Source organism: Euprymna scolopes, chromosome 36, assembly GCF_053919585.1.
Source record: "Euprymna scolopes isolate OS-2025 chromosome 36, ASM5391958v1, whole genome shotgun sequence".
NCBI lineage: Eukaryota > Metazoa > Mollusca > Cephalopoda > Sepiida > Sepiolidae > Euprymna > Euprymna scolopes.
The window spans coordinates 10,741,658-10,762,257 of record NC_136517.1 but is presented as its reverse complement, the minus strand read 5'-3'; the positions used below and the strand labels follow the sequence as shown (position 1 = coordinate 10,762,257).

General features: G+C 33.9%; 1 protein-coding gene across 2 annotated transcripts in view; it reads left to right on the top strand.

Annotated features, from left to right (window-relative positions):
* The window catches only part of LOC145260333 (ribosomal protein S6 kinase alpha-5-like), a 427,160-nt gene that overhangs the window by 340,206 nt on the left and 66,354 nt on the right, over positions 1-20,600 (top strand). For both annotated transcript variants that reach the window (XM_080118246.1, XM_080118245.1), the window contains exons 3-4: positions 8,768-8,986; positions 11,799-11,914. In XM_080118246.1, the coding sequence (XP_079974372.1) occupies positions 8,768-8,986; positions 11,799-11,914 (335 nt within the window). The remainder of the gene's footprint in view (positions 1-8,767; positions 8,987-11,798; positions 11,915-20,600) is intronic.

The window sequence follows — 20,600 nt, the reverse complement described above, 5'->3', positions numbered from 1 at the left end:
AATTAGGAGAGCTCTCAGGTCTAATGTCAGAACTTATGCTGATGAAGATTATGCTACCGGAGACCAAATCTATTATCGGAGGCAGGGTTTTAAAGGATGGCGTGGTCCAGCAAAAGTGTTAGGCAGAGAAGGCCAGTTTGTCTTAATCAGACATGGCGGAGCATTTTATAGGATGCATCCGTGCCAATTGATGAAAGTGAATAAAAACAACGAAAAAAGAACAAAAAAAGCTGAAATGCTGGGAAACACTACAGAAGGGAAGAATGAATACCTTTCAGTTGAGGAGGAGGAGTTGCAGAATCAAGTGGTAGAAAGTGAAGATATAGACAGAGAAGAAGTTGTTGATAGTTCTACCAGTTTAAGAGATAAGACTGAAAAACCTGGCCGAAATAAGACCATAACTTATAAAATAAATGGAAGTGGGGAGTGGAAGAAAGGAAAGGTTATGTCAGTACAGCCTAAATCAACTGGCAAATATAGTCATTGGATCAATATAGAACCTGAGGATGAAAACGAGGATCAAGTTTGTATCAACTGGAATCATATTGATCATTGGAGAGAAGTGCCCCAATATACTGAACAGGAAAATGTAGTCCTGCTCACCGCTGAACAAGAGCAGTCGAAAGCTGTAATGGATGCCAAGCATAAAGAAATAAAAAACATGAACACCTATGAAGTATTTGAATGTGTGCCATACACAGGTCAAAAAACAATATCCACAAGATGGGTGATTACTGAAAAATTCAAGGATAATCAGAAAACAATGAAAGCTCGCCTTGTAGCACGAGGCTATGAAGAAAATAGTAATCTGAAAACGGACTCCCCAACATGTAGCCGTGAAGCTATGCGAATGGTCATGCTAACCGCATCAATAAAGAATTGGATGCTGCAGACCATAGATTTTACCTCAGCCTTTTTGCAAGGTGGTATTTTAGAGAGAGATGTGTACCTGAGGCCACCATCTGATGTTTGTCCTAAATCTCAAGTGTGGAAATTAAAAAGATGCATCTATGGATTGAATGATGCTCCACGGGCATGGTACAAGAGAGTTACTCAGGCTTTGATTGAATTAAAAGGAGTAGCAAGTGCTTATGATAATGCATTGTTTTTGTGGCATGATATTAAAGGAAATTTGACTGGAATTCTTGCTATGCACGTGGATGATTTTGTTTTCTGTGGAAACACAGAGTTTGAAAGGGATGTGATTGCAACATTGAAAGAAAAATTTAAGGTGGGATCTCATGAAAGTGGAACATTCAAATATGTTGGACTGAATGTTAATCAACAGGAAAATGGGATCACTGTAGAACAAGATCTATATGTATCTTCCATATCTCCAATAGAAATAAGCAAAGGGAGGATACTGAGGAAAAATGATGAACTGAATGAAGAAGAAAAGCATGAGTTGAAGAGACTTGCAGGTCAGATGATGTGGGTTTCAACTCAAACACGCCCTGATATAGCTTTTGATGTGTGTAAAATGAGCAACACTGGAAAGCATCCCAAAGTAAAAGCCTTATTTGAGGCGAATAAAGCCTTATCAAAATTGAAATCCAAGAAGGGTTCTATAACATTTCCAAAATTGGGAAAGCCCTCAGATTTACACATTTTGTGTTATACTGATGCCTCTTATGCCAGTCTGGAAGATGGATCTTCACAGGGTGGTTTTGTTGTCTTTATTGGAGGAAGTACTGACAAAATGGCCCCCATGTGTTGGGCGTCAAAGAAATTGGACAGAGTGACAAAAAGCCCATTGGCCTCAGAGACTCTTGCTCTGAATGAGGGAGCTGATGCTGGTGTTTTGACTGCGGTTATGATATAAGAGGTATTTCAGTTATCTAAATTGCCAGACGTTCTCTGCAAGACAGATAATGCATCACTTGTGGAGACATTGAATTCCAACAATCTGGTAAGCGATCGACGATTGAGAATGGATGTAGCAAGGCTGAAGGAAATGAAGAGTAGAGGAGAGATACAGATAGAATGGATCAAGGTTTGTGATCAGGTCTCTGATTGTTTGACCAAGGCAGGAGCTTCGTCTGAGCTTCTAAGGGACTTGTTAAATCAGAAATAAATTATTCACTTGAGGACAGCAGCAATGTTAATGTAGACATTGGTTACCTCCCTTGCTTCAGTTACATGGTTACCTCCCTTGCTTGTGGTGATATAAATAGGAGTCGGCCATCTTGGTTTAGTTAGTTCGTTCGTACAGTTTAGACAGACTACAAGTGTCTCAACAATATCTACTTATCACTTTCATTTGGTAGCCTTTCCTCACTTTCATTTGGTAGCCTTTCCTCACTTTACTGTTGTCTCTTGAAAGAGATGTAAACAAACACAAAGTAAACCTTCTCAAGAAGAGCGGTTGCATGTTTGCTTCATCCTTTGATCTGCTTTTAACATTTTGTAATCTTTGTTCATGCCGGGTAATTATAAGCGGCAAATAATTTGATAGTTCAAGGTTGAACATGACATTTCTTGAGTTAATCTACTTTCCCCGGACAATGCTGGAACATGGGTCAGCTAGTTATACATATTAAGATGCAGACAATTTTAAAATCAGTTATTGTAATTTATTAAAATCGGTTACTAAAAAATGCACTCAGTAACTCACGATTTTGTTGCATACATAAATTGAACTTGGTATAAAATATAGTAGATATATATAAATAGATATATGGTGTAAATAGTACAATGAAAAGAATAACAAAATTTCATTTATTAAAAAGTATAATAGCGCTCTGTAGTGCTTCCCCCCCCCAACAAAAGGGGAGTGAACCTGTAAATTCACCCTTGTCCGTTTGTCTATACTTCGCGATAACTATTGGATGTGCCCCAGGGGCTCTTGTAGGGCTAATAAAAACACTCAATTTTGGGGGCTATTCAAAATTTTCTGTGTATGTCTATTTAGCAGTTTTGCATGGTGCTGAACTCAAATTTACATATGTTAAGGCTTAAAATTGCACCGTTTGTTCATTTATACCAGGATTTGACGTCTCCTGTGGACTTTTGGAGCTAAATGGCAGAAGTGGGTGGGGGGGGCAAGTGCTGAACTTAGTAATTTTTTTTATGCCTCGTTCAGTGGACCATACATGCTTCACTTGTTTCCCTGGCAATATCTTTCCTAAAGTATGAAATATAAAAAAATCTTGGTAATTTCATTTAAATTTAAAACTGGCAACTTCATCCGGCAACTGAATCTCTACTAATGCTTGTTATTTAAATAATAATTAATTATAATTAATTGAATAATAATAAATTATAATTAATTAAATAATAACTAATTATAATTGATTAAATAATGTTTTTAACATTTCAAATTATTATGCAAATAATATAGAGACACTGAATCTTCAATTCGCTGCTATTTTAGCGTAAAATTTACCGACTGTAACTATTTAACATGATGATATAAAAATTTTTTGGATGATTGAAAGATTAAAAAATTCAACTGACATAGCTATTGTTACGTATGTAATGACATAGCTGTTGTTGCGTATATAATGACATAGCTAGTGTTACATGCAGACACATAATCCCTATTATAATTTTTTCTTTACTATCATATAAAAGGAACTTTGTGTGTGTCTGAGTTTTTTTCCCTATGGACCTGAAAACGGCTGAGTCGATTTTTATGAAATTTTACATGAAGGTACTTTATGTGCTTGGCAGTGTTCTTGGATAGGTTTTGTATTTGAATATTTTCAATAAGTATCGATAATTAATAATCAAAATCATCTGATACAAGAAAGAACAGGTGATTTTGACCAAAGTTAACACCTTACACAGCCTAACATCACAAGTGCATTTGAGAAGTTTTATTATCGCACAAGCAGAAAGGCCCAACATATAAAATCAACAGTAGGTTCTTTAATATGATGGGCGTGTTTGAAATGAATGTTTTTGTTTAGAGCACAATTGAGGCATGATACTTGAATTAAAGTTTAAAAAGCAAATGTCAAGCCATTATAAAAAAAATCATACTTTTATGAAATCAACAGTAGGTTCTCTGCGGTGCAATGTAAACTATAATTTATTGTGGACTAAGTCAGTGTGGGGAGGCATTTGAAGCTTCCTCTTTGTGCACCGTGGTGGATTCGAAACTAGAGCAGGCAATCAATCGATTTGATTGAAAAATGTGCAATTTTACTGATTTTGATGGCAATAAGAATATAGGAGTGTGAAACATTTGATCATCGTTCAATTCCTGGCAACGTCGGGTCTCCCTGCTAGTAAGATATAAGAGATCGTTTTATGATTTTATAATGAACTAGCTGTACCTACCCGTTGTTGGCTAGTAGTAGTAGTAAAGGTAAAAAAAAAAAAAAAAAAAAAAAAAAAATCGGAAATTAATTTTGATGACTTGAATTACGTAACCAAGTTATTCAGGGAAATAGAAATTTGTTAAGTTTTAGTACTTGACGCTAATCAGTTAATATGAAGGTGGCAGACATACTTGAAGTCATGTAACTAAATTGATATATTTATTTTTGAAGAACTCTAGGGAGATAAGTCTATATGATCGCGTCTGGGTGTGACTTTAAAAAATCTAACAATATAACTTTATATCTTTTGTGTTTATCTGCATCAACTGATTTGATGTAATTAAAACACCATATAAAAAAATCAAAACACCATATAAAAAAAAAGGTTGGTGATACATTAGTAAAAAAAAAAAATGAATAAAATTGTTGTCGTCTGAGCGAGTGTGATATCTTTTATCTGACTTTAATTAACTTTAATCTGACTTTTTCCTTCTATCTTCTATTATCTCAATCTCAAACGTCGGTGTGTGTTTGTGTGTTGTAATGTTTGCTAAAAACTTTCATCAGCCGCTTCAGACCAGGTCGAAACCGGTATCATCTGAAAGATCGATCCCTTGGACGTATAATATGTGAAAATTAAATAAAAAGATTAATTCTGTAGTGGTCAACTGGACCATTTCTTACAAAGAGAGTCGCTTTTCGCATCAAGATTTTCACAAGTTGCGCATGCATAGCAAACTGAAAGCATGTTTAAAAACGTAATTTTGCAGAATCATGACGTCATAAGTCGTCGTGGTCTGATGGGCAAAAGTGTTTGCCAGTAACGTTTTTTCCTCTTCTTTCCCTCTTTTGCGTTTCAGGTTCGAACCTGCCTACTGCAGTTAATTTATTTTTATTTATTTTTTTTTTCAGTCGTACAGGCACTCACTGCTATTTTGATTGAAAGAAAAGTTGTTTTGGTTCAATTATTATTATTTTATTTATTTATTTTTTTTTTTTTTTGGTGAGGTGGGAGGATCCAGCGCATGGGCTGCCGAAATATCTGGTGGGGAAGTTGTCGCCTACTTCTTTTTTGTCGGGGGTTGTTCAATATCCTTATTATAGCAGCTGTGTCCAAACCAAACTTCATAAACACCCGGGCAACACCAGGTATCTATGCTAGTTTATAAATATGTTATAATTTCTCGTTAAAAAAATGAATTAAAACCTGTCATATTTATAGGAAATGGATTTCCTGCTCTTGATCAGTCATCTCCTCCTACTATTTGGCAAACCTTCTCTGGAAAGTATTATAAAGTATGTGAAGTAACCTTTATGAGTTTTCACAGTTCAAAAACTCCCTTGTGTAAAGTAAAACGTCAACTTCCGGTGATTAAAAAGAAATATAAAACTGGGGTTAAAAATAAATAAATATGTTGAGAAATTTTTACATTTTAAGACCCGAGAGATGACAGAGAAATCTACGGTTGCACTTTATTATTTTATATTGCTTCTGGGCGGGGGTGGGTGGGGTACTAATAGCCAGGAAACCTGGCGTTGCCCAGAATGGAATGAGGATCAACGAATGTTCCATACTTCCAACACTTTTATTGTCATCGAAATCGGTTAAATTGCCTATTCGTCAATCAAATGGACTGATTGCTTACTCTAGTCAAGGACCCATCATGATGCACCATGAGGAAGCTTCACATGCCTCTCCAGTGATTTAGTCCATAATACATTGTAGTTTACATTGCACTGTAGAGAACCTACTATGGATTTTATGCCATTATTTTTATATAATGGCTTGAATTATAGTTTAAAATACCAAAGTTAAGTACCCTGGTTCAATTGTGCACTTAGCAGAAACATTTATTTTGAATGCGCCTCTCTCTTATCAAAGAACCTACTGTTGATTTTGCATATCGGGCTTTTTTGCTTGTGCAGTGATAAAATTTAAATGCACTTGTAATGTTAGGCTGTATAAACGTGTTAACTTTGGTCAAAATCTGACTGTTCCTTCTTTAATGGGGATTTTTTTTTTTTTTTTTTTTCGATTATATAAGTATTCCAATACAAAACCTATCTAAGAATACCCCCTGGAAACTACCATACATTTTGCATGAAAACATCGGTTTAGTCGTTAGGGAACGTTCCCTCCCTCTATTTCACACATGCACACAAAATGCTTTTTATATATGTGTAGATACACACACACACAAGAAGCAATAGTTTTGGTTCATCGCATCATGTTAAAAAAAAAAAAAAGCAACATTTTTTTTTTTTTTAAACAATTCCTTAAATGATTTTATTTTTCGATCTGGAGATTTAATTGTTGATAAAACTTCGGATTTTTTTTTTATTTTTTTTTTATCAATCTCTTGTCTTTATTTACAATTAGATTGTTGTAATTTCTAGAAATAAAAACAATTTTACTTTTATAAGTTTTTTTTTTATCCGTATATAATTATTTTATAATAAATATCTTTAATTATATATATATGAGTGTAACCCTCTATTAAATACAGTATAAAAATTATCCTTCCACCATTCATATAAAATAACGCATGAATTGAATTGGTGTGGTTAAAAAAATAAATAAAGGAATAAAATGGGAAGTTGAAAAAAAAAAATCAAGTTTAAATGTAATGTGAACAGACACATCTCGCTACCCCCCCCCCTCAGTCCCCTGCTAGACACAATCCAAAATAGTAGCCTCTTACATCCACGTGGCAATATGTCTTATTTGGGGTGAAAAGGTTACAAAAAAAACAAAATAAAAAAAATGTTTCAATCGGTAGTAGTAAACAGAAAGAGAGAAAAAAAACTTCTCACTCTAGAAATAGATTGAAAGCGGGTGGGGTGGGGGGATTATTTGCTTTCTCAATTCTACTAAATACTTGAAATGGATTCATCCAGCCATTTTTTTTTTTTTTTTTTTTTTTTAGTGACCCTTTTTGTGTGAAAAAATTATTTTCAGTTTACAAATTGAATAATTCTGTGAGTTTAAAACAAGTATAAATATTAGTTTAACCAGACGAAAAAGCTCAATATTCAAGATAGAGCTATAACACGAGGAAAATTGGTTTAAAATCCTGTAAATTCAAATTTACAACAGGTTTATTTTTCGACAAGTAATACAAACATTTTTAAAAAATTTCTTTCATGGAGTTTCAATGAATGACTCTTATCCTTAGAGGAAACGTAATTAGCAAAAAAATATATTCATAGACAGTCTACAAATTTTGTTGGTTAGCACATAAATTGAAAACTAAAATTTGTAAAGAAAACGTATTTGTTTGAGGGCTGATTAACTGCTGAAACATTTGTTCCATTCAGCATCACCTTCAAACAAATATTCCATCTTTCCAAATATCATTACATAATTTAAAACCAATTTTCCTTATATATATTGCTCTTATTATAGAGTGGAAGACATATAATGTGTGTCTGCAAGTCATTCACAAATGTTTTGCCATATCATGTCTCTTCAGTGTGGCTAGTGTTTTAAGTCAAGATTCAAAACTCAATGAAGCTAAAAGAAATTATAATTATACTTAACATTTGCATTACTGACTGCATTGAGAGCTCTATTCTTAAAAAAAAAAGTGATTTTTACAGGAAGTGAAAACCATTCATTCACTTACTAAGAAGCTCAACCGATGAATGGGAAGCAAAAAATAAAAATTGATAGCTAGCTGGGGTAGAGGTGTCTTACCCGACCAAAGGAAAAAATAAAATCAAAATATACATAAGCTTAAACTTCGTAACTGATTACAGATAACATTGTTTTTTTTTGTTTTTTTTTCCTAGGAGATAACCTGTTAAAACCTGATGCCTCATGACACCCGCTTATATATGCTACATATGGCTGCTTGTTGTAACTTTATTTATTCTTAAACAATGATTGAAAAAAAAAAAAAACTTGTTCTTAAAATTATTTACTAACTAATAGTAGTCACACAGGCCATCATCAAAGATTTCTTTTTGAGAACAACTTGTGGTGTTCTCTGGAGTCTGAGTGACAACAAGTCTCGCCAGATTTCCAGTATTTTCCACCTCTTTCGATAACCTTTGCAGATAAATTTGCATCTTCACAACAGCTGCTTACCATTGATTTCTCTTTGGCATCGACCATTGGTCTTCACTAAAATTTGGGTGGCAATAAGCCTCACCAAAGGGGTCTGGCTAGTGTTTTCTATCCTCTGCATTCCATTCTCCTTGACCCTCATCACTTAATTGGTGTGCCACCAGTTTATGGTAGCATACAAAAAACAGGTGATGGGGGCAGAAGGTATGAGCGCAGAGGGGGTTAACTTACAATTATACAGTTTCAGTTTTCATGATTCCATATGTTATTTCGTTTCTTTGCACTAGGTTTTCTATGTCCGGTGTGTGCCTGTAGCTCATGTGTGTTAGTCTCCACATTTAAGAGTTTTCTTTAATATTTCAGCTGTTTTCATTGTTATTATTATATCTCTTTTCAAACGTCTTAATCCAATCTTTCTTTTTTTTTTTTTCAGCCTATGGGAAAGTGTTTCTTGTTCGGAAGGTGAATGGTTTTGATTGTGGCAAGTTGTATGCAATGAAAGTCTTAAAAAAAGCCAGCATCGTTCAGAAGAATAAGACCACGGAACATACAAAGACGGAACGGCAAGTTCTAGAAGCCATTCGACAATCTCCCTTCCTCGTCACTTTGCATTATGCCTTTCAAACGGACGCAAAACTTCATCTCATTCTTGGTAAGTTAAATTTTCCAAATAAAATGGCAGCCTTGCATAATCTTACTACTACTACCACCACCACCACCACTCCTCCTACTACTACTACTTATTACTAGTACTCACTAGGAGTTCTCACACAGGTCGTCATCTGAGATTACTCACTGACAACAACCGATGGTGTTCCCTGTAGTATGTGTGGCAACAGGTCTCTCAAAATTTCCAGTACTCTCCACTTCATTCAGTAACCTTTGCAAATATCTTTGTATTATCGCAACAGCCATTTGCCATTGGTCTTCATTGGAATTTTAGCGGCAACAAGCCTTGTCAAGGTCCTAGTCCTCTTTACACTTATCTAGTGGCGGTCTGGCTAGTGTTTTTCTCAGTCTTTCTATTCTCTTTGACCTTTCATGACTATTTGGTTTGGCACCAATCTATGCTGACAATACCATTTTTTTAAACAGGGTGGTGGTGGTCATAGTTAACTTACAATTTTATGGTTTCAGTTTTCTTGGTTCCATGTGTTGTTCCTTTATATTTTTGTTTTCTTTTACTTCTCTCTCAGCTTTCATATGGCCGGTTAGCACTTGTAGCTCATGTGGTTTAGTTTCTGCATTCAAGGGTTTCCTCAAGATTTCAGCTGTTTTCAGTATTTTATCTTTTTTTTTTTTATTATTGCGTTTTCATCCCAAACAAGGCACAGTGACACTTTGATATAGGGGGCTACTATCTGGGACATAATTTGCAGGGATACTATGTAGGGAGTTGAGCAGCAAGATGTCTGTTTACATTACACTTGAACTTCTGCATGTCAGTACAGTCAGGGAAGCAGGAATCCGGAAACGAATTTCAAAGTCTAGCAATCTTAGAGAAGAAACTATTAGAGTAGGAAGCTTTCTTACATCTGGGGGATTTCTAAAATTTCTAGAATGGCTTGTAGTTTGTCAAAGCACCTAGTTTGTCTTACCCTTGATTACGATTTCTTCTAGTCTTTTTCTAAGTTCTTTGGAATTGTTCCTAGTGCTATTATTACTATTTAATAGCATGCCGCTTGGCATTGCCTGGTCATAAAATCTGTTTAAATATAATATTTTAATTTATGGAGATTTCATATTTATTATAGAGTCAATTTTCTATTAATTATTATATTGTACCCAATATATAGTAGTGATTTCAAAGGTTTTAAAAAAAAATAACATGGGTGCCATTAGCTAGAATTGAAACCAAAACAATGAGACCTCCAGTTTTATTTATTACCATCTGAGCCATGTCCATACACATATAAAAACTTCAAAATTAACACATTTTAATGTATAAATATATATATTTGTGCATGCATGGAGAGTACTTTAAAATGACTTATGTCTACCAAGCTCTGGATAGGAACAAAAACAAAACATTGTCTCAGTCATGAAGGATTTCTCCTCCACTGACTGAAGCCAGAAAAGTGAAGTGTAGCATAGAACAGATACTACACTACAAGATGAGAATAATAATCTGAAGAATATAAATTAGCAATCTTCCTTTGAAAAATTCCCCCAAAAATAATATTGGTAAGTTCTATTTATTTATTTTTTTTTTTTTTTTAATATTTTTATGAAATGAAATATATTGTCAGTTGGGTACTTATTCAAAATACGGACTCTGTTATCAACAGCATATTTCTGTCAGGTTATGTAAACTTCCAGAAAGTGCCAATAAAATCCCAGCAGCTGATAATTGGCAATTTGTTTATGGTATTTTTTGTTTATTAAATTGTTAGATGAAAGTACAGAATAGTTTTAACCCCCCCCTCTTTCATCCCATATGTTATGAATAGCTTTCTGAATAATATTCTTTCAGTACGGTGCTTAAACTGTACAAGTCTATCATTGAAATTACCATATAATGACTTTTTGAATATAATTGCTGTTTTTTTTTTTTTGTTTTTTTTTCTTTAATTTTTAACTGGTTGCTAATGTTGGGCATAGGTTGTGATTAAAAAAAATAAAACACAAAATTTTTGCTTGACACCTTAAAAATTGACTAAGTTTTTTTTGAAAAATTAAAAAAAATAAAAAGACGTACAGTTTTCATTTGACACCTTTCAGCAGTTACGTAACCTGTCCGGAATATGCTGACAATAACATGATTACTACCATGTATAAGTACAGTCAGTTGTTGTTGTTGTTGTTGGTGTTGGTGTTGGTGTTGTTGTTGTTGTTGTTGTTCTCTTTAAGAAAGCACAAAATACTTCGTTTAAATATTCTTGCAACATTTTGAAGAAAATATTTTGTTATTGACGGTTAATGAAATATGTGAACGCTTAATGGATAATTAATAAAATATTTTGTTATTGACGGTTAATGAAATATGTGAATGCTTAATGGATAATTAATAAAATATTTTGTCATTAAAGTTGTTGAACTTTTGATCAACTTAAGTTATTCCATTTTCATCCCAAACAAGGCACAGTGCCACATTGATGTAGGGAGCTACTATCGGGGACAGTAGTTGCAGGAATAGTATGTAGGGAGATGAGCAGCAAGATGTCTATTCACATTACACTTGAACTTCTGCATATCAGTACAGTTGGGAAAAAATGAACCCTGAAGTTCCAGAGTCTAGCAGTTCTGGGGAAGAAACTATTAGAGTAGAAGGCCTTCTTACATCTAGGGATCTCTACTGGGTAGAGGTGAGACTTGACTGCTTGTCGAGTTTGTCAGGGGTATTTGTGTTGAGGCGGTACAAGAGCTTGTAGTTCATCAGAACATCCACCATTAAAAGTGTATTGAAACAATGGCAAGATTGATTTCTTTTCTTCATAAGTTTGTTTTTCTTTTCTTTTTTACAGACTATGTGAATGGAGGTGAAATGTTCACTCATCTATTCAACCGAGAAACGTTCAGCGAGGCTGAAGTTCGGATTTACATTGGTGAGATCGTCTTGGCTCTTGAAACCTTGCACAAGGTGAGATATCTTTTTTTTAATCACATTTTTTTTTGTTTTTTTATTTATTAAAAAAAATTTTTTTTTTGTCAGAAACATTTTGTTTGTATTATTTGCATTATACTTCAAATAAGAGATTTTTTTTTTACTAATGAATCGCGACTTATTAAGGCCAAAAAACATTCGAGGGTAAGAGTAAATAAAATGGATAGATTGTCAGTACTAGAGGATTGAAAATGATTAATGAACAAAGCTTTATCAGCTTACGGGGACAGTTTATGTAGTATTTGGTGACATTGGATTTGAAGGTGTCCCATGTTGTAGTCTGCATGGAAGCAGTCTCATAGTAATTTATTCCACAAATAGGAAGTTCTTTGAAAGAAACTCTGTTCATGGAAAGTGTGCTTGATGTTAGCCACATGGAGGGAGAAAGGCAAATTCTTTGCAGTTAAGGTAGAAAGATGTTCTTGCTGTGAATGTCTTTCAAGTTAGGACCAGAAATTGGAGCTTAGTCAAGTACATTTTATGGAAAAAAAATTAGAGTAGAGAAAGACTAGCAAGTCTCTCCCGTGAAAGCTGTAAAGTACAGAAAAGATTATCCCTTGCTAGATTGTGAAGTCAATAGTAATCTGTTAAGGCAAGAAAGGGTGATTCAACAAAGCCATTGACGCATGTGTAGCAAGAGCAGCCGCATGACACATATGTAAATGACCAAGCTAATGTTTGAGGTGACGTCACAGTGGAGAAAGAGAAGGAAAATAAAAGCAGAGAGAAAAAAGGCACCACATGGAGAGCAAGCATGTTCCAGTGGGAGATGGACGTGTGGCCTTGCAGCACTGTGAAGGATTGGGGAGGATGTGTCAAAAAGGCAAAGTTTTGTTAACCACATGGAAGAGGAAATGAACTATAAAAAAAAAATAAGATGCAGGCGTGGTTTGGAAAGTACCGTTAATAAATATCTTTCGTTCTAACCGAAAAAAAAAATCCAGTCCCATTTCTTTCCTTTCTTTCTTTGCAAGACTTTCATATACATCATTGGGTCTGAGTGCAAATGTAAATACAATGTTACAGTGCTCTGAGCATGCTAGGGCACCTGGTGTTACCATATGCGGTTGTCTTAAGATACTGACTTCCTGAACAAAAATACACTGAACATAGATGTAATTATTTTATTTTTTTGATTTCTCTTTGCAAAACTCAATCATATTCTTCAATGTCAAAAACTAAAAGAAAAATTTTCTACAAAACAACCAAACCAAATTCCCTTGAAGATATAAAAAATTTGAAAAATAAAACCTTTTTGCAAAATTAGCAGAATTGGCATTAAATAACGCATAAATGGTTGATATACCGTAAAACAAAATAACTAACCCACGTGATGTGGTGGCAATACTTCGACTTAAGATGTATTTGACTCTGACATAGAGCATTGCATCCAGAGTTTGGTACTTTCCAGAGCAGTGGAATGATCCAAAAACCTTATCAACTGATTGTAGTCACAATTAGATATTCAGTATTTGTGACTGGTGTATGACAGCAACTTTACTATGTTTGCATGTATTTTTGCTTTCTGAATAAAAGGTTAAGATGACCCTCATTTTCGATTTCCATTTCATAATGTTTACGTTTCTATAGGAAAAAAAACAACAAAAAAAAACACAAGAAACATTCTTTAAAAATATTGGAAAAAACTTTAAAAAAAAAATTTTTAAATCCATTTCTGATACTTTCCTTTGAAGATTGTCAAGATCATGTGATATGCCTTTTTTTTTTTTATTGCTCATTTTTTTTGTGCTCAAAGATCTTTATCCCCTTTTTCTTAAATGGAGGCACAACAATTAGTTATTACTATTTCTTCTTCATCTGATTCTGCAATGACAGACATTTTTTATTTTTGAATAAAGTCAATAGGTTTTTTTAAATTAAAATAATTTTAATGCTCGGAACACTAAAAATGGCTCTTTAATTGTAATTAGAGCTATTTCCTGCTTCTGATGAATAAACAAAAAAAAACAAACTCTTCTACTTTACTTAACGCAAAAAGAGATTCACTATTTTTTGAACAACAAAATAATGTAAGGTTCTTGTACAGAATTCCCTTCTATACTAAAATACAAACAAAAAAGTCTGTATAATGTAAGTTCCAGTATCTAAATCCTAAACTTGTGGTTGCTTTGGCTTTGAGATCAACCGTTTAACTGTTATGCTTTGACACGCACACATATTATATACAAACAATTTTGCTTTATAAAGAGTCTAGTAGGACTATCCATTATTGCTTTAAGCCACAAAAAAAACAAAAAAACAAATAGAAGAAATGCAGTTGTGTTTGAAAACACCTGCTCTACTTAGGATATTGAGCATTTTTTGATCACTATATGCCACTTCCTACCCTGGGCAATGCTGAGCAGAGTTTTTGGTATAACAAAACATATTGATGTTGGTTTTCCCAAGCAACTTGGCTTTTAAACATACGTGCTCTATCCAGGATATTAAGCACTTTGAGCTGATTACCTACTCTATTCAGGATATTGAAAACTTTGGATTATGGTTTCCATGCAATATTTTAAAGAAAGATAGAACACTGTGTTTGAACACATTTACTCTAGAATATTGAGCACCTTTAGAATTAAAGAGTCCACTAGAGAATTACAAAAAAATACACACATCCCCATCCAAGATATTTTGATCATGGCTGCCGTCAAGTGCTTATTAAACTAAAACTGCTAAAGCCACATTTGGATTACGACCTACTTTATGCAGGATATTTGGTACTATTGATTATGATTCCCAGGCTACAGCAACAGAAGGACAGAAGTTATATATCCTGGATGATACCGTGTTTAAACACACCTGCCCTATTTAGGATCCAGAGCACTACTAAAGCCAAGTTTTGCCATGATCACTAGAAAAATGGTTGGATCATTCTACCATTCCAGCAGGTATCTTACTGCCGATGCAATCTTTTATCTGCATAAGAGCCAAGTACAAAATGAAGTAAAATGAAGTATTGTCACATCTGGGCAGAAGATGGAGTTCAAAACCGCCTTCAAAACCTAGTACATGATTCTCTTTTCTCTTCCCGGCAGCCTCTATCCTACAGAAGAGACATTGCGAACCTGTCTCTGCTCCATCGTTACTTTCATGGCAAGTGCTCATAGAGCTTCAATGTATGGTCCCTCCCCTTTTACAAAAAACCCCACTCAACTAGCTACAACCACTATCAACACCACCACCCCCACTCTCTGTATCTGAATCTAAATGAACAAAGCTTCTTTCTTAGAACTGCCCACCTGTGGAACACTGCTTCCTGGATGACTACAGTATGATAGCTTTCAAGTCTAATATAAACAAGTTTTTTGTTGAACCATCACCCAATCCTTAAGCGGCCTTTGGGCCTTGATGCTGACTCCCTTGTAAAAAAAAAAAATGCGTTTGGATTACTACTTGTTCTATCCAGATTATTAAGCACTTATAAAATTGCGTCTTGAGCATTATTAAAACCAAGATTCCTCATTTATAAAAAAAAAAATTCCTACCTGCTCTATCCAGTATATTGGCACTTTTGAATATGTTTCCCGGGCAATACCAACAAAAGGACAACAGTTCTTTATCCCAGATGACTGTTTGAGCATGCATGTTTACTTCTTGATTCAAGAATGAATCTTTTTCTAGGTTATGCAAATTTAAAAAATTTGGTATTTTTATAGACGGTTCGTAAACGGCAGTGAATTTGTTTTTATTTGTTTGTTTGTTTTTGTTTGTATTTGTTTGTTTGTTTTTGTTTGTATTTGTTTGTTTGTTTTTGTTTGTCTTTGTTTTGTTTGTCTTTATTTGTTTGTTTTTCTTTATTTGTTTGTTTTTGTTTGTCTTTATTTGTTTGTTTTTGTTTGTCTTTATTTGTTTGTTTTGTTTGTCTTTGTTTGTTTTGTTTGTCTTTATTTGTTTGTTTTTGTTTGTCTTTATTTGTTTGTTTTGTTTGCTTGCTTTTATTTGTTTGTTTTTGTTTGTTTTGTCTTTCTTTATTTGTTTGTCTTTATTTGTTTTATTTGTTTGTTTGTTTGCTTTTATTTGTTTGTTTTGTTTGTCAATTTTGTGGATATTTATTTCAGCACAGTCCATAAACTGCAGAAGTTTTTCTTTAACAAAAATAAAAGTTTTTTTTTTATGCTTTAAAATTTGTTGCTGATTACTTTTTATAGTCTTAAAAAGAAAAGTGAAATGGACATCATCGGCTGGGATTGAACCTAAAAACATAGATCTTCAGTCTGTCATCCTACCAACTGAGCTAATTGTATCAATCGTTTGAAAACATTGGAAATATATTTAAAAGAGGGAAAGTGTAAAGCCATCTACGCATGCACAGACATATGGTGATAAAGATGTAATCAACCCACCCACCTCAGGAAATTCAGCAGCATTTCCACCCCAAGGAACTTTTTTCTAAATTTTAGAAAATTTTTTTCCAAATTTTTCATCCAAGAAAATGTAAACTTTATGGATATTTGGTTAGTAGTTTTTTTACTTTTAGTGGGACTTGCAAACATGTACATACACAGACTTTTTCCCTTTATATAATAGAAGATAACATTGGGAATGAATAAAAAAAAAAAACAGATCTTCTTTTGACAAAACCTGACCTCGTTGAACCCTGAAGAATGAATATTATTTTTATTTTAGATATCATTGATCCAGGGTAACACCGATTAAGACTATATCAATTATACAGGTCTTTGTTCCGTAGTTTTTGGCTTTTAACCGGGGACACACACACACAGACAACTGACCTTTATATAATAAATTAATGAATTTACAAGAAATATATAGAATACACTTATGTGTAATATTATTCTTTATCAAACAAAAATTACCTATATCCTTCACTTTATTCCCATAAAATATAGTTTTAATTTACCATGAAAAAAAAATCTTCCAATTTTTTTCATTTTTTTGTGCTAATTATTTTTAGCAGAACAAATAGGCGTTTGTTCTGCACCTCCCACCTTTTTTTAAATCAACATTTTCACAAAATATTCTCAGTAATTGGAGCTTAAAAAAAAAAGTTTATGAAAGTAGCCGTTCAATTAATGGTATTTGGTTTCCACGGAATATTACAAATGGAATATCTTGGGAATTCATTCTACGAATATTCCCAGCAATTAATTGGGTTCAGTGTCAAAACTCTGGAAATATTGTTCTCATTTGCTGCCCCCCTCCTCTCTTGTCACCTCTGCCCTTTTCTTTTTTACACTCGGCTACATTCTTTTTTTTTCTCTCTCTCTCTCTTTTTCTTTTGTTCGCTAGCTTAGGCTCTCTCTTGCTCCTTCTCTCTCTCTTCATTTTTTTTTCTTTTTTTTTTATTAATGATGATAAGAATTGAGATGGATATTTTTTTTGTTTTTTTTTTTTACTTCACCACAAACAAGGCATATTGCCACTGAAATGTAAGGGACTAATGTGGTAGAGACCAGATTTATAGAAAAAGGAGGCGGGCAACCTGGGTTGAAGGACTTGTGCTGCAAGATGTTTGTTCATAATACATTTAAATTTCTGCATATTAGTACTGGCCATGAAATAAAGAGCAGGAAGTTGGAAGTCCAAAAACAACTGGTCTAACTATGTCTTTATAGAGAGATAAGTAAATAGGGACGTCATCATATCTACATTGACCAACTTGCAAATTCCATCTGAAGGATCTGCTGACAGAAATGGTTGAAGGGAATGAGTCTGGAGAATCTGAAGAGAACTTTTGACCTGATCGATAATAACTCAGAAGAGTTGAATTTAAAAATACTTCTTTTCATATGAGTAAAAATAGGTTTGAACTTATTTAAAAACTACAGAAAATCTTTTATGTACATGTTGTATTGTCATGAATTCGACATATGTTGCGTTGTGATGTACTAAATCCTATTTTATATATCCCTAATTAAAGGACCATATATATATATATATATATATATATATATATGTGTGTGTTGTTGTTAGTATAACGAACTGTTGTCCTCGTGTCCTAAATGTCTATCTTAACGTCCCATGACTCATTTGAGTGTTTTGGACGCGTGTGTGTCAAGCATATAATACAAGTAACGAAGACGACAAAGGACGACATACCTGTCTGCTGCTGACCACTTTTGGGGGATTCGCCAACCTTCCTTGGGGGAGCCAGAACCTGTTGTAATGAACATGTTTCAAGACATGGACCCAAGACGATGTGTGTTTTTATATATTTTATTCACTTCCAGGCATCCTGTCAGCAGAAATGGAGTGACCGACGATTTTTGACTTGTTGGTTCTCTCTCCATTTTGAGGCTGTTACCTCCCTCATGGGGAGACCCTCTTAACCCATCTTGCTTGTTCGGCATCTAGGCTCCAACTCAACTAAATTTACTCAAAACCGAACACCTGACAGGTCACGTCCAGTTCCCGCTTGCATACTTCTGGTGCAACTGACGGATCACAGAGTTTGATACTTATCAAGACATATCACGTTCAAATCTCTGTTGTTTGCTCCATTAGATAGATAGATAATTATATAGACAGATAAAACAAATAATTAACTGCTATTATCTGTACCCATCACAGAACGAAAATGTTATATTCCAAAAATCATTAAAATTGATCATGTAGTTTACATATATAATGTGGAAGATGACAAAAGAACAAACCCATTTATATGTTCATCAACGTTTCATTATTTCAAGACTTTCTCGGAAAAATTAATGTGCAGAAAATAAAATATGAGTAAAAATTCTTTAAATTAATCATCCTGAGGAAGTCTTGAAATAAAGGCGAAACATTGACGAACATATAAATTGGTTTATTTTTTCATCTTCCATCATGTCAGAATATTATTTCTATAATTTACATCATATATATATATATATATATATATATATATATGAGAGAGAAAATCCTTTTTTATAATTAATTGTAAATTGTAGCCATTACAAGGCTGATTTTTTTTCTGTCTTGATAGTTTGAATTGAGTTCTCACTTTATTAAATATGATGGAGCGAGACACACCACTTCACTTCCTCATAAATTTGATTTTCTTAGTAAAAAGAAACCTCAACTATTTGATCAATTTACGCAATTTTTGGAATATGACATTTTCATTTCGTAACGGGCACATACATCAAAGATTTTTCTGTATTTTTCTTTTCTTTTTATGAGGTTGAATTCTGGACAAGAACCAGATTGTCTTTTATGTAAAATCAGTGTTTTATACAAATAATTATAAGTTATTCAAATTCGTTTTATTGTTTTTTATTCAAGGAAAGAAATACGATTAATGTGTAATGTAGGCGTTAAAGACAGGCTTGGATCTGATGATCTTTCAGGTCAAGATTAAATCAGAACAGTATAGGAAGATGTGTGCAGAATAGGAGACTTTGTTGGTATGGCCACGTTGAAAGAATTGATGAGAGTTCTTGGGTTAGCAGATGTACCACAGTTGAGGTAGCAGGTTCAGTTTACAGTTGAAGGCCAATGAAAACATAGGAAAAGGTGATAAGAATGGATTTGAGAGAAAGAGGGATAAATAAAGTACCTGGCCAGAAATAGGTTTTGGAGTAAAATTGTGAAAGCTTCGCACAATGCATGCCAACGTGTTAAATCGATGCCGTTCGTTGGTAATAAGACATTGGATGACCTTAATAAAAATGATCTTTACACCAGTGCGAGATTATAAAATCTATAAAAGTCAAATTGTATAAATATCAACAAATAATATATCCTGTAGCTTATGGCTTATGACTCCTGTGTTTTGACACTGAATTGAAGAGTCAATTTATTTCTGACACCGCTGATGTGAAATAAAAGATTACACAACAGTTCTTTGCTCTTCTTTAATCTGCAAAACACAAGGTCATCAGCAAAGTTCATGGATGCACGCATGCACACATGCACACGCATATACACATGCACACGCATACTCCTGATCTTTTGATTTTTGATCTTTTGGAAGAGGTGGGGTGGATCGTGTTTTGGATCATGGTGATCAAAACAAAGAAATCGTTTTATTTTTTTTCTGTCTTGACATTTCACTGGTTCGTACATGTCAACTTCAACTGTTTTATTCCGATCGAAGCATAAAAAGTACACGTGGCAAAACTAATTTTCGTTGAATTTTTTTTTTTTTTTTTCTGATTGTCAACTGAACAATAACCTCCATTTTGCTTTCTTCCAGTTTCGTTCATTTTCTTCTAGACTCTTAGGATGACCCCCCTCTCTCTCCCTCTCTCCCTCTCTCTCTCTCTCTCTCTCTCTCTCTCTCTCTCTCTCTCTCTCTCTCCACAATAGTTTTATATCTGATTAAATATCTTATTATTTTATTCTTTACTGTTGTTTACTTTTCTCAATTCTTTTAAATGTTTATTTTTTCAAAGTTTAGTGATACTGTGTCTCACTTTTTCTTTCTGAACTCTTGTACTCTCTCTCTCTCTCTCTCTCGTGTTTCCGCTCTGTTATCCATTTCATCATTCTTATCTGATTCTTTATTTCTCACTCTTCGGCTCTCACGCCTTTCTCTCTCTGGTTTCTTACTCTCTCTTTCACGTCTCTTTCTCTCATTCTTCGGTCTCATTTTCTCTCTCTCACTCGTCTCTCTCTTTCCCCCAGTCTCCCTCTCTTTTTCTCTCTCTTTCTGGTCTCTTTTTCTCTCTCTTTCTGGTCTCTTTTTCTCTCTCTTTCTGGTCTCTTTTTC